This window comes from Leptonotus elevatus, chromosome 14 (genome assembly GCF_054856555.1).
Source record: "Leptonotus elevatus isolate MCC_2025b chromosome 14, RoL_Lele_1.0, whole genome shotgun sequence".
Taxonomy (NCBI): Eukaryota; Metazoa; Chordata; class Actinopteri; order Syngnathiformes; family Syngnathidae; genus Leptonotus; species Leptonotus elevatus.
In genome coordinates, this window is record NC_141252.1 from 8,458,433 (window position 1) to 8,473,639 (window position 15,207).

Consider the following 15,207-nt stretch of genomic DNA (forward strand, 5'->3'; position numbering starts at 1 on the left):
CGGAGCGCTTCTTTCGTTTGGAAGAACACGTGTATTTGTTGTTCGCGTGACGTCACGTTAAGGCGAATTCGGCCAATGGGAGTGCGACGGGGGCGGGGTTTGGGACAGACATCCACAAGGAAAAGTGGTGATGCTGCCAGCTTCCACTCGATGAGGTCAAAACAAAACACAACTCCTGTGCTCATTCTGAATCGGAAAGGAAAAGCCCAAGTGTTTGGTATCGTTATGACTTTGTTTGGGTCTTATTCAGCTACTTTTAAGACAGGATAGTTTGTGTTATCAAGAAGAAAAAAATAGAATATGAAAATATAATATTAAAAAATATATACTAACAGGACTAAATTATGCAATGAAAATAAGTTGAATAATGTTTGTACAGTAGCAGCAGATAAATATCTTAAAATGTAAAAAATAATAATAATGATTATAATCACAATACTAAAACAAATGTTAGTGTTCTTGTATATCTTATTTTCCAAGTAAAAGCACATCTTGCATAGTTGAAGGATGCTGCATGTGGTAGGTAATCACATTACCCACAAATAGACCCATTGAGCTGAAAGGATGTGTTGCACACTGTGTTCTCTTAAGCTCCTTACATGTGCTCGGTTCAGGTGCAGACCGGTCATTTGTGAGCCACTGCAGCACCTGAAATGTCTTCTGCCTGTCAATGATGTCAAGATATTTGAGGAGTTGTCGTTTGGAAGAAAAAAAAAAAAAATCCAACTCATATAAAAGCTAGTGCCCTCAAGTGGTGACTGATGACATTGCGGCATGAACTCAATAGGGTTTGCGACCTCCCACTTTCTATTTTAGACGCAATATTGTCTTTACTAGGCGTTTGTCTTTGTGTCCTGCGATTGGCTGGTCACACTGATTTACATTCTGATTGCTACTTTCATTTTCATGTATTATTGCTCATTTATGATGTGTTTATTTTGTTTTTTTATATGAGCAACTTGACGAGCGACATTAGACTTCATTTCACCAATCAAACGAGGCCGGGCAGTCACATGACCACATACGTCTACGTAACTCATTTACGAGACTTATGGCAGATGAGGCAGACCACCACCACTTGCCTCATATTCACGCTGTGTTTATCTTACAAACTACAGAAAAGCGCAGCTAAGCCATACATTGTCATATCGGCCCACATTTCAGCCTACAAGAACTTCTCTTCACGCTTTTTTCTGTGTAGTGTTTGCCTAGCTAGCCCACTGTGCTGTTTCATTAGCCACTGGTGTAAATGAAGAAATTTAATATAAGAATTTTTTTTTAAATAAATGTGTTTTATTTAAAATTAATAAAATTAAATATTTTTATTATTAGTAGTAGTAGCAATATAACATTTTCTATTAATGCTTTGATTTAAAAAATAAATAAATCAGAAGTTACTCTCAGTTAATTTTGCACCAATTACTTACGTATTTACTCGGAGGACACATTTTTTACTTTTACTTTTCTATAGTACGGGGTGCAAGTAAAATGGGAACTTTTATCTTCATAACACTGTGGTGAATAATGGCAGCAAAAATTGTTTATGCTGCCTTCTGCCACACAGGGCCATACTATTTCCCTTTTTTTTTTTTTACATAACATTTTGTTCATAAACTTAAAAAAAACTAAAACTGCAATAGTCACTGGCATACACACCAAGATTCAAAAATCTCCAATTGCAAATGGACACAAACTTCACTCAAGATGAGTTAAAAGAAGACAATGATTATTTATTTCTGCATACAGATTTAAAAAAAAAAAGTATATATCTCTTTCTATATATTTATATTCATAACTGATTGATTAATCTTTACATTGCTGCCAATTATAGAGGAGTCCACCGACTTATGATTGCTAGCACACTGATTTCACGTCACACTCACAATGATGTCATTAAACACAGACATGGAACCCATAAAATGCTACCAAATAGACTCTAGATGACTTGAAATCACAAATTTCTATTTGACCACTTATTCACTCCACCATTGAAGACCGACAAATAAACAGTGTACCAGTTATGTAGTAAGGGCTTCTGTCCTTGTATATCTATATAATAACAACCAAATAATCATAATAATTAAACACCAAAAAACACTTGAAAAATAAAAATTCACACTTTTGGTACATCACCTTACAAACATACTTCTAATCTTAACGTATAAATATACAAATGTACAAAATAATCTTATAAAAAAAAGGAAGAAAAGATCAGTGCGTCATATTCTTAAATAACTAATGAAATACTAAAATAACATAACATTATTGGTTCCGTAATTTCCGTTGAAGGCGTCCTTGGTACAATAGTCACTTATTTCTTTGTCGTAAGTTTGATTTTTTTTTTGATTTTTTTTTGCATAAGATTTCAAAACTTATCAAGGCCTTATCATGAGTTTCCCTGCATGTGATTCTACCATTGCATCGCTTTGCATCTTTTTTGTGTGTGTTCCTTCTACAAAGGAATCAAGATGAGATAAGGCTGGGGGCATAATGTTTTTTTGCTGAAATATAATGTAAGGCTTTGCACTGGAGGCTGCATACTGAACATTTTGTATTTTTCAAACCTGACCTGCCAAAAATGAACCGCTTTCAGGAGGCTTTTAGACAAGCGCCGTGCAGGTTTTTAGTTTGCGTGAGGGGCCGGAAAAGAAATAGTAAAAAGCCAACAGGCTTGTCGCATTCTTTTAAGTGTTCATTGTCACAATAAGCTACAGGGGGATGGCATCAACAAAGTCCTCTTGTCCTTGTTAACATGCAAGTAAAGTATGAGCCTCCAGGCCTCATCTTCACACGAACACGGATGTCGGAAAGAAAAAAAAACAATCCCAAACATCCGGATGCAAAACGTTAAGTCCCAAAGTCTTTACATTCTTCCAGAGTTTAGTAGCTTCAGTCCTATTGCATTCGTTGAGCACTCGGGCTCCGTCCAGTTATCAAGTTTTCAAGAGCAGCAACTTTGCATTAAATAAATCCCAGTATCTCTCCCCACGCTTGTAAACAGTCCACAAGAAATGGTGGTCACGTCTTCCATTGGTTACACCTAAAAACACAAGAGAAAGACACAACATTAGTCAGCTCAACGGCATGACGGGGATAGACATTGAAAAATTGATAAAAAAATATATATATTTACACGGTGGCTGTGCTGAAAAACAGATACTTCAAACTTAAGGAAGCCCAGTCCCGTCAGGGGATTTATTTTTATTTTTTTAATCCACCACTGGAATGTTTTTTCCCCCCCTGATGTATTTATTTATTTATTAAGAACTTGTCAGAAACCCATTTCCGCCAGTGCAATTTGTTTTTCTGATGTTAAATAAAAAAAAGAGAAATAAAAAAAGAAGAAGAAAATGAAGAAGAAAAAAAATGAAGAAATTGAAAAAATAAATAAATAAATATATATATATATATATATTTTTTTTTAATATGTTTTTAGTTTGTTTGTTTTTCTATTTCTTTTAGTTAGGGAAAATCATAGTTACATCACGTCCAATACAATTATTTTGTTAAACACCTCTTCCCGTGTATTTTTTTTTTTTAACAAACACAAGTCATAAATTAACTATATCATATTTATTATTATGAATAACTTTTTGGGTCTACCATGAGTCAGTAAGTCATAAATCAGATTGCAACAATAATGATAATAGAAAAACGGAAGTTGAACTGATTTCCACTTCCTGACATTCTGGGAAATTTGGTGCGTTCGCATCTGTGCAAAAATTCAATGGAAGCACTAAAGGTCGTGACCTTCCTGCACGGGATAGTCTCCACTACAGTCATGAATATCGGTACTATAAACCAGAATTTTTTTTTTTTTAAACATCTGAAATCAGGTTGAAAGGTGTTCATCAAGCATGGAAAAAACGTACCTCAGTTGCAATGATGCATTCCTGTTTCTCTTCTGCTATCACAAAGACCGACTGGTACATGGACTCTCCGGAGGAACATATTGTTGATATTCTGCATTCTGGCCTTTCACTGTAACCACATATCATCTCGGTCAAGATCATAACTCATTAAACAAGCTTGATTGAAAATGAAAATTGATTGAACTGCCATTAATCTGTTCTGGCCCCTTTAATAGGTGACGTCGTGTGCTGGATTTGGGGTTGGCTTAGTTGCTTGGGTTAGTCTGCGTGAGACACTCTATTGTTGAACCAAGGGATTTTGAAAAAGTGACAAATTAATCGATTGTTCAAATAAGCATGAGTCGCAGATAGGGGTGTGCATCTCTTCAGTAAAAGACGATTTGATATGCATCTGGATACACTGGGTGTGATATGATTCAAGGACGGTTACATTTATTTTCAGTGGGATTACCATTTGATTCGGTTCGAGAGATTTTTCTTGTTGTTTTTCAATATTTTTGGGGTACATTTTGGGGGAAATTTTGCCACCTGTTTTTTTTTTCATGGAAAATTGAATGTTTATTTGTGGTTTAAAAGTTATTAGTAGTACCTAACCATCCCAACGATCACCCCCTCAGCCCCCATTGCAATTCAATAGGTGTCTATTTTAAGCGTATTTTCGCTATTTGCGGGCTGGCCTGACCGGTCGACTGTATATCTCTCTATTAAAAGACAATTTAATGTGTTTCTTTTTTTTTCCTTTTTTCTTTTTTTTAACATATTTTATTAAGTGGAACGATACGATTTGATTCGATGCAGTCATATCTTTTAAATGTTCACGTTTTTTTTTGCACCTTTAGTTGCAGCCCTAATTACAAGAAAAACAAAGACATCAATCAACATTCAAAGCAAAAAAAGCGGGAAAAAAATCCCGTTTTTAAAATGAAACAAACACAAAAAATATATATTATTTTATTCATGATATATTTTATATATATTTTTTGTCGGAATTTTATTTCAACCAAATATCCATATTGGTCTGGCTCAGATAAATCAAGGTATGGCTGTATTGACTCACGTGTGTGTATATGGGCACTTACCTGTACATTCTACTCAGATGCTTTTTATCTTCTATCATCTTTTCACAGTTTTCATCTTTGTCTAGGAGGCATTGTTCATCTTTGTACCCCGTGGAGGTTTTATAGTCCGTGTGGAAGTGGTTGATGCGTTTGTGGTTGGACTTCTCACTCGAGCAATCCACCTCCAAGTCCATCTTCTTGTTGGTGTTTTTGAGCTCCAACGCGGATACAAGGTTGTCTTTCTGGAAATCCGCCTTGGAAAGGTTGTTCATGGTCTCGGAGGCCTGCTGTTTGCTCCTCTGCTTCCTCACCTGCTTCATGACCACGATGAGCATGCACGAGAGCAGCAGGGCCGCCACCAGGGCCACGCCCGAGCTGACGGCGACCCAATTGAGCTTCGTTTTGGAGCTGTCCGGTAAAGGCACGTTCGCGGACCGGCACTGAGGGCCGCCGTAGTGGGCGGGGCAGAGGCAGGAAGGCTGGCCTCGGGCGCCGGCGGCGCAGGTGCCGCCGTTGAGGCAGACCCAGGAGGCGCAGCGGTCCACGGGCCTGTCGCAGTGGCGTCCGGTGTAGCCTGCCGGGCACAGGCAGGTGTAGTCGTTGATGCGGTCGAGGCAGGTGGAGCCGTTGGCGCAGGGATTGGCGGCGCACTCGTTGATGTTGATCTCGCAGCGGAGGCCCGTGAAGCCTGCGCGGCAGCTGCACACGCGCAGGTTGCCCTTCATCATGCAATGGCCACCTATTGGACAAAGAATATCCGTCGGTCTTGGAAGAGAAGTTTCTTCCCCCCGCAAAATACAACAAGGGGTGTGTAGACATGAATGATCTATGGGCTGACTTAGAGCAAATCACAAGAAGGAGTCATGCCATGTCACCTACAGTATGATAAAACTCCTTTCAACTCTGTTGCTACAGCCCTGACAATAACTGGTGTGATCTGGTAATTTTCGGTAATTCGGTGATATGTTTGTTTGTCTCTTCCACTAACACTTCCAATTCCATCATTTCAAACTTAATTTTACGGTTATGATGCTCTCGCAGGTTTTGGAGGGGGCCACAAAAGAAGGATTTTGTTCATCAGTGCTACTGGGAGGCCACATAGGATGCACTTCCTAGCCAAATACATGACAAAAATAAATTAAATTAAATGGACAAAAGACGTGCATGCGCGTAAAATTTGACTTAATATGTTTCAATTTTCATAATACATTTCTAAATGCATTTATAAATAAATAAACCCAAAATAAAAATACAATTAAAAAAAGCTGATTAAACTCCAATATACATTTTTCACCCAAAATAAATTGTATTCTCCTTCTAAAATTAATAAATTAAAAAAAACAAGAGGACAAAAAAAAGAGATTTTTTTTTTAAATATTGAAAGAAATGAAAAAAAACGCTGATCAAACTCCAATATACATTTTCCACCCAAAATGTGGGTATTCTCCTAAAAAATTTTTTTTTTATAATAACAAGATGGGGAAAAAAAAGAGATTTTATTTTTAAATATTGAAAAAAGCGTTTAAAAAAAAGGCCTCAAAGTATTATGTATTTTGGTACTAGCCACTCCAAATGATACAATACTCAGTAGAGATGGGAGAGTACCGATAGCAGGTATTGGTATAGGGCTGAAAACAGGCCTTACTTCAAGGTATCGGTACACGCAATGGTGACCAGGTTCAACCAGGAACGAGAAATTAGAAGAAAATTGCTACGTTGGGATATTTAGGGCTTTCTTTAAAATGATCTGTCATTAATTTTAGGGGTAAATTTTAGGTATCAAAAGTACAAATGGTATCTGTACTTGGTATCAGTATCAGAGACGACTCAAGAGAACTTGCACTGGTATCGATCTGGAAAAAAAGTGGTATAGAAAATTCCTAGTACAAAATAATGAGTTCAGCATCTGGCGTGTCGGACAGTGAATCGCTTTCAACACAAAGCAACGGAGAACAAAGTGAATGTCACTTGTCATTTCTATCGATCCAGACGTGACGGACGGTGCCTTACCATTGGTGCATCGCAGCCAGGTGCATTTATCCACTTTCTTCTCACAGTTGAGTCCAGTGTAGCCCGCTGGACACTCGCACACGTAACTGTGACCGTCGTCGGTCTCGCGGCACTTGCCGCCAAGCAAGCAGGGCGCGTCCTCGCAAGTCAGCGTCCGCTGTTCACAGCGCGGCCCGGTAAAGCCGAGCGGACACTCGCACCTGTATCCACTCTCCGTCTCCTGAAAAGCATATGAAAAAAGCTCGGCGTCAGATGTTTTCCTTTCATATCCTGTTCACAAACGGCCCCCTGAACGAGCCCCCTCGCTCCTTTACTTTGCATCCTATTTACAGTAGACTGTAAACTGGGAACCGGGTCATCCAGGACTTGACAATCAATGGCATCCTCCTGCGCTCGCAGATAGGCAACGGCAACAACAAAAACAGGAAAGTGTGTGTTGTGGGAAAGGAGAGCGAGGGACTTCCGCACTCACTAAGCAGTTGCCTCCGTTGCGACAGGGCCGTCTGTCACACTCCCCGACCTCCGAGTCGCAGTTGACCCCGGTGAAGCCCGGCAGGCAGGCGCAGGTGTAGCTGCCCTGGCCCGTGTTCATGCAGGTGGCCCCGTTGGCGCACGGCTTGTGGTGGGTGCAGTAGTTCAGGTCTGGGGAAGGGAAACGGGAAAAAGATACGTTTGATATTCGTGCCGCTGTTTCGCAGTGGAAAAGTCCGCCTACCTTGGTCACAGAGTATCCCCCCCCAGCCTTCCTTGCAGGCGCACTCCCACGGCTCCGTGCAGGTACCATGTTTACACGACGGGTGCAGTTTACACACATCACAAAAGACGCCCTGCCAGCCTTCTCTGCATCTAAAACAAAAGGCAAGCAAAACAGAACGACTGTTATTGGACCAACATCACTACCATTAAGTGCATTTTTAATGACTACACATTTCAATGCTGTTATTATTGTCATCTAGGTAATAGATTATAATAACAAGAACGTAATGATAACAAAAAATTAAAACAAAACAAAGAAACATTTATATTACTGGTAGTTAAAATATCATGGTCATTATTTTTATACACTATATACCCAGATATCGATAGATTCATACCAAATTTTAGTCATCGATCACTGGTACTTTTGTTTCATAAATTAATCATTAATAAAAAAAAATTTTTTTACCGGTACTTATTGCATTCACTGCCATTGACGGCTATAGACGTCAAAAATTCATTGGAACTATTTTTATTAGTAAAACATTTGCTCCCACTTTTGTTAACAAGAGTTGGAAAATCTAGATTTTTTTAAATTGTATTAGAACAGATATAAAAATTTCGATTAATCGTAAGTTAACTTGTGAAGTCATGCGATTAATTATGATTTATGATTTTTTTTTAAATAATCTTTTCTTTAAATTATTTTATTTTTCGTAAATTAGGGGCGTCCGGCGATTAAAATTTCTAAACGTAATTAATCGCATGACTTCACTAGTTAACACACGATTAACCACAAATTTTACATCTGTTCTAAATGTACCCAAATACGTTTTTTTCTAGGTTTCCATACTCTTGTTAGCAAAAATAGATTAAAAAAAAATTTGAAATAGTTCAAATGAATTTTTGAAGCCGTCAATGGCAGTGAATGAGTTAAAATGCATGAAACTAATGCTTTCTTTTTTTGCAATTTCTATTTCCTGATCGTAAAACAGCCAGAAGAGGGCGCGCTATACTAGTATTGACTTCTGTCATGAGTAACGATACCTTGAAATAAGGTCAAGTCTCGGCATGATACCTCTACCTAGTATCTGTACTCGCCCATCCCTAGCTATTCATGTCATCAAAGTAACACATAATAATAACAATAAAATCTAATAATAAAACAAAAATATTATACTCGATAAAATATCATGATTATTATTTTGTAAATGTATCAAAAGTACTAGTGGTATTGGGTACTTGGTGTCGGTAACTATTCAAGTGTACTCGTACTGGTATCAGTATGCAAAAAAGTGTTATTGAACATCTCTAGTTACAAGTTTACTTAATAAAATGGCCTGTTTGATGGTGACAGTTTGTCCCATTATTTTCTATGAGAACATGTGTTTTCCAATGTCTCACAATTTTTTGTGGAAAAAACTTTGCTAAGTATTAAATTCATCTATTGTCCTGTATCTCCAATTATTTTTCTTTTTTTTTAACCCCTTCCCTCTGGAAAACAACAAAGGACATTAAATTCTCGGACCATGAGGCTCAAAAAGATCTTCTACCACCGAGCTGTGAAATGTGTCTGCCCCCCCCCCCCCCCACCACACACACACACCAACACACAAACACACACCCACACACACACAGACAGGTATGTTTTACTATCGTTGTGGGGCCATCTCATTGGCATAATGCATTTCCTAGCCCCTCCGCCTAACCCCAACCATCAAAAATGATTGCCTACCCCTATTCCTTACCCTAACCCCAACCATAACCCAATTCAAACCTAAACTCTAAACCCAAGTCTTGAACCTCAAAAAGAGGTCTCAACTTGTGGGACCCAGCAATATGGCCCCACGTGGACGGTTGGGCCCCACAATGTAACAAACTAATGACAACACCCTCACACTTAAGTGCAATACTGCATAATGAACAACATTCTATGCAATACCTACATGCAAATAATCAGTCTACTCCAATATCATATTCTATGAAATATGAGTAACTTTTTTATCATTGTTGTATTGTGAGACGCCCAACTGATTTTCATTGTTCTCGTGACTGTGGCAATAAAGTCAATATCAAATAATTGCTTTATAGCAATTTTGAGTTCCTGTGTGAAACGTGAAAAGTGCACTGATCTGTAATTAATACTCACTTGCATTCTCCAGGTATTGTGCAGTTTCCATTATTTTCATTGCACCCTTCCAGACAGATTGCTGTGAGAAAAAATATATAATAGAAGGATGTTAAAGGTTAACCTTTTCCTTGTATTGGGTCATCTTAGTCAAAGTTGCTTCCTGGTGTTTGAATGGAAAGGCACAATTTTCCCACTGTGTTCTGCATGTGACATTGATTTTGCATGCTGTTAAATGGCTGGTTGCTTTGGTGCAGAGCAGATGCTTGTTCTTAAAGCATCAAAAAAAAAAAAAGCATGACAGCTGCCCCATTGTTGTCGGTGGGCAGTTCGAGCCCCGTTTGCAGCTGCTGCCCTGTACGGCCGCAACAATAGAGGCCGCAATTTAGTGGCGCGTGGCGGACTATAATGCCGCGATTAACCCGGCGTGTGCTGCTCACTGAGCACTTCACTGGATTAAACGCTGAGAGAAAGTGCGCCAATTCTTCCCATTGGCCTCACAGTCAAATTTAGGGGGTGGCCGAAGTTTGGCTCGGGTGCCATTTGGGGCCTGCTGCACATTTTTATTAGCATGATAATAAAACTAAATAGGAACAAAATGTTAAAATGTTGAAAGATTGCACATTGCTTAAAATAAAAATAGAGGGTTAGATACCACTTTTTTCAGTATGAGTTTACACTCTTTAAGTACTCACCAATTCCGGCTAACCAACTTTACTATTATTTTTTATTTATTGTATAAAATTTCATTTAGCGCAATGACAAAACATTGTGAACAAAAACTTTCTTTCTGACGCACATAGCAATTCGCCGATGTGTCAAACTGTCACACTGTACCGCCATCTACTGGTGAGGAGGACTTACTCAATGTCAGATTTTCTTTCCTTAAGTGTCAGTAGCTGGTATCGGCAGCCTCTAGAAGTACCCGATATTTAAAAAAATACACACTCTAAAAACATTTGGGTGAAAATTAACCCAATTATAGATCAAAAATGGACCAATCCACTTTATGGGTCAATTTGACCCATAAAGTGGATATACAAAACAACCCAATATTTTGACCCAAGTAAAGGAACTGACCAATATTTATGAGTTGTTTTACGCTGAAAGAACCATTTCTTGACTCAAGTAGATGATCGGTCCATTTTTGACCCATAGTTGGGTTATTTTTGACCCAACTGTTTTTAGAGTGCAATGCCTGGTATTGGTACTCGCCCATCCCAACACTTTATATTTTAATTTTGAGTTGTAATGTGAAAAATACAAAATTAAATTGATATCACACCATTTTTTAAATGGTATCATGAATAGTAACTTCCTGCCTTACCACCAAAATGACATTTACGTTTTTTGTCTTTAAACGCTTAGCATATGTTGACCCCCCCTGCAAATCGAACTGTTCAGAAAAAAAACATCCCTGGATAAGTGAAAGGTCCAAATGTAACAACGCATGTACTTGAGAGTAAATGTTTGCAGCCCATTTATAGCAAAAACAAAGTCAAACGCAGAGCAAACTGCACAAACTGAATGTCTACTACTACAAAGCCGAGCAAGCAAACTACTGACTTGTGCCCTTCTAAAACAGACAAAGAAAAAGTGCCCATATGGTGTCTTTACTCGTGCTTACGTTCTTGGCAGTATTGTCCCTTCCATCCTGGCAGACACGCTATTTGCCCGTCAGGCTTGCAGGTGTAGTGGCCAAAAAGGTCGTCTCTGGCAGCGCATATTTTGGAACAAGTGTCCCCGTAGTAATTGTCATTGCAGATGAAGCGGTATGAGTACCTTAGCTCCGTCTGCGTCCCGCTCTGCACATCCTGGGACCACTCATTCCCTATTCCCAACTGTCTTTGGATGGCAAAAGAGCCAATCAACAATTCAGGGTTGGTGGTGTCTGGAGGAAAGAATACAGACAAGTTACTGATTAGATGAGGAGAAGTTGATGTTGAGGCATTATAATGAGCATTTGAAAAATAAATAAAATACACCACGGACTGGGCTTGATTTGCAGACCGCCACAATCACCCAACAATAAAATACATTAATAATCAAATCAAATAATAAAAGTATATTTAATATTATTCTAAAACACAGTAACATTATTTGAACTTAAAAGAAACAGAAAAAGCAGATGAGTTAAATAAAAATGTAAAAACCTCTCAAAGATGAAATGCAATTGTATGGTCTCGTACTTAAAAGTTAAATACAAGTTAGCTGCAAATGCATTTTACGAAAGCATATTGCAACGCAATAGTAATAAAATGCAAAAAAAAATTACTGAGAAAAAAAAAAGAGATTTAATTTATTAATATTTGAGATCAAATTATTTTTATGTAGGGTGTATGTGGGATCGTTTTTTTGTGTTTTTGGAATATTTTTGTTTCTGTTTTTCAGACTACTATTAAATGTTGTTCGGATTTTTTTGTCTGATTTTCTGAATTCCCCTCCCCCGAGTTTTTAAAAATTATTATTATGACACAAAAACAGAAAAAAACACATTTTCCATAAAACTTAATTTTTTTTACCCCCCAAAAATGTTTTTTTTTTTAGTGGATGCAATATGCTTCAAATAAAACTGACGAAGTAATAAAATGTACAGCAAATAGGTCTACTTAAAAAATTTGATATAAATGACAAATGATACCTTAGTCTTAAAACTATGTGGAAAACATGTTGAATTTACTTTCTTGAACATTTCACTTTTTATAGCACACTATTCTTCCTCAATACTAATACAAACTTAAAAAAAAAATACTGACAAATACAAGCGCTGTTAATTGCTCTTGGGGGCCCCCTCGTGGTGAAAGGACCACAGACAGTTGCTTATTTGGCCTGTGCCTCTGATTTAACACTTTGTTAATGATCAATATGATCATTGTGGAGACTATGTGAAAGGGTGGGGATACTTTTTTTTTTTTTGGCAAAGCTTCATGTGCTCACTTAACACGGTGCACTTTCCCACGCAGGGCCAAAATAAAACAAAGGAAGTTGCGATTGTGTTGGGAGAGCTTTGCCTGCGCTGTGAGTCACAAGACATCCTAGTGGACACAAGTGCAGCGCTCGGACAATGCCATATGGATTTATTGTCACGTGACCTCTCTCTTGAAGACTGCTTATTGATTTTCGGGAAATAGGTATGACGTAACAGGCCAATGAGTGGTGTTTTTGTACATGTCTCCCTCTAGTGGATACGAATGCTGCGTTTAAAAAAAAAAAGATTAATTAATTTATTTATTAAAACTATTTACCTCCAGGCTTCTCCGCAGACGAATGCCAAGCTTCAATAATGAGTGAAAAGGCACCCTAGGGAAGGACAAATTGGGAAATAAATTTCATCAAAAATGGCGCAATTGTGCAGTTCCACGCGTAGGCCTAATCTAAGATCACATTGCAGTTTGAATATCTGTAGATAGATGGATAGATTAAGCTATACAGTAGGCATATAGATATTTAGAGATATGATGTATTAATAGCAAGAAGGACAGTATGGAAACGTAATAAATATAGTTATGCATACACAGACTTTAAAATACAAATACTGTTTTAGATACATTTCTAACACAATTACTTTTATTAAAATAAATGATATATGCTAATTATGACTATCACATCTGTATAATATGATTACAGAATTTATGAATATATAGACGTGATCATCATTTAAACTTCGTATAATTGATTCTAATTGTAGTTGGTATTATTTGCGAAAAAACAAGCCACATAAAATAGCAGTTATGATTTAGTGACTTTTCATAAAACAAATTGCTGGCCATATTTTAGTTAAAAATCATCTCCAAATACAAATCGGCCAATAACCGCAAGCAAGTTCCTTACCGGCCAGGTGAAGTTGAGGGGCAACCGCAGCCTGGAGTCCGGCTGCATGCTGAACGAGTCGGTGCCCAAAACGGGTGAAGTGGCCTTGGCAAAAAGACAACCTCCGGGAGTCACCACCGTTTGGAAATTCTTCAGGCAAACCGTGAAAAAAGTCCTGCAGCCGCTCACGCTGCAGCTCTTCCCATTGGCCAGCGAACCTTTGGAATTGTCAAAGTGATGCAGATCGATCTCGAACACACCTGATCCCAGAACCTACACACGGGACGAAAGTTCAGCAAGGAAAATGCAATTTTTCACACAAACCACCTCTTCTTTTGTACAAAGCGGACACCGTACCTGAGTAAAACATGTTACAACTATTGCGAGGATAGATGTGAACCTAACGGCCATCCTTTAGAGCTTGATGTGCGTATCCTTGGAAGTATTTAGTCCACAAATCCTGGCGCTGGGAAGGAGATCCAAAAGGCAAATAAATAGAATCCCGCGGTAGAAGCTCCAGCTCGGGGGAAAGTTATCCAGTGCAAAACAAGAGGTTAGACCAATATCAAAATAGTCAATATCCACAAGTGAGTCATTCTGCGGTCTTTGTGATGTCCATCCATCGTGCCGGTCAATTGTGTTACTTTGTTGTTGTTGTTGTGTTGTTTTAGGGGCACTTGTGTGGCCGATAGTGATGCGTGTGCATGCATGAGGACGAGCATCAGTGCATGGTGTCACCCACTGTGGACTCTGTCACGTCTCCCCTCTTGCTTATATATGCCCCAGCTGGCAGAAACATCACAATAAACACCGCCCTCTCTCATCTACGCCCCCCCCCCCCCGCACACACACACACACACCACCCCCACCTCCTTTTTTTACACGGTGTGAGCGTGCTTAATTTTTATTACAGTGTTTCATTTTGAGATAACTTAGAATGTATTGTTGATTTATTACACAAATAAAGTGCCATTTAGGGAAATTATGTTTGCAACTATTAAATGTGTTGAAGATTTAGCCTATGCATTATTAGCAATTTGGGCTTTTTTTATGAGATAATAATCCACTCACAAAAATAAAATACATGAACATGCAAATGTGTAAATTCTTGTTGCCCTAAAACCAAATCTAACTGTAACTGTAGTAAAACGGAGTAGTTAATAAAAAAAAAAATATATATATGAAAATGCCACATAGCACTTGTGCCCCCTGGCCCTAAAATGACTCCTTTTTTTTTCCTTTTTTTGGGATGGCCGATATGGCTGAAAAATGTATCACGAATCACGACATAAGTCTTTTATAGTAGTCTAAGATGACATTTGTTTTAACCTAATAAAAATAACAAAAATGCATGATAAAACACTATCCAGAAGAAAATAGCAGGGCACGTGTTGTTACATTAACATTCATTCATTGTTCATACAATGAAAAAAATCAAAAAATCTTCACAAACTAATAATGTACCGTATTCTCTTGGAGTGTCTTAGGTCTAATTTTACTTGTTAGCGAGCTCATTATTGGCGTAAGACATTTTATTGTTCTACTTCTGATCATGACTTCAGTGCCACGCTGGGTGTTGCTGCCGGCTAACAAGCTAGCATGGCATAGAAAGGGAACTCTTTGCCTTATAAGC

The 15,207-nt window shown here is 38.2% G+C and overlaps 1 protein-coding gene across 1 annotated transcript; it reads right to left on the reverse strand.

Annotated features, from left to right (window-relative positions):
• Positions 1-1,709: 1,709 nt before the first annotated feature.
• LOC147162848 (delta-like protein 4) lies at positions 1,710-14,307 on the reverse strand. Its single transcript, XM_086095755.1, has 11 exons — positions 13,932-14,307; positions 13,596-13,847; positions 13,010-13,064; positions 11,392-11,655; positions 9,786-9,846; positions 7,656-7,786; positions 7,413-7,582; positions 6,941-7,160; positions 4,952-5,669; positions 3,873-3,981; positions 1,710-3,040 (listed from the first exon to the last, which is right to left on the reverse strand). The coding sequence occupies exons 1-11, from the start codon at positions 13,983-13,985 to the stop codon at positions 3,035-3,037; spliced, it is 2,040 nt and encodes a 679-aa protein (XP_085951881.1). The 5' UTR covers positions 13,986-14,307; the 3' UTR covers positions 1,710-3,034.
• Between the last annotated feature and the right edge of the window lie 900 nt (positions 14,308-15,207).

Bases quoted from the DNA above. Each gene is read 5' to 3' on its own strand.
- LOC147162848 (XM_086095755.1), bottom strand. From the start codon at position 13,985: ATGGCCGTTAGGTTCACATCTATCCTCGCAATAGTTGTAACATGTTTT. The intron at 11,656-13,009 runs GTAAATAGTTTT...TCTTTCCTCCAG, and splicing joins GTCTGCGGAGAAGCCTGGAG to ACACCACCAACCCTGAATTG. The intron at 3,982-4,951 runs GTAAGTGCCCAT...ATGTGGTTACAG, and splicing joins CATCTGAGTAGAATGTACAG to TGAAAGGCCAGAATGCAGAA.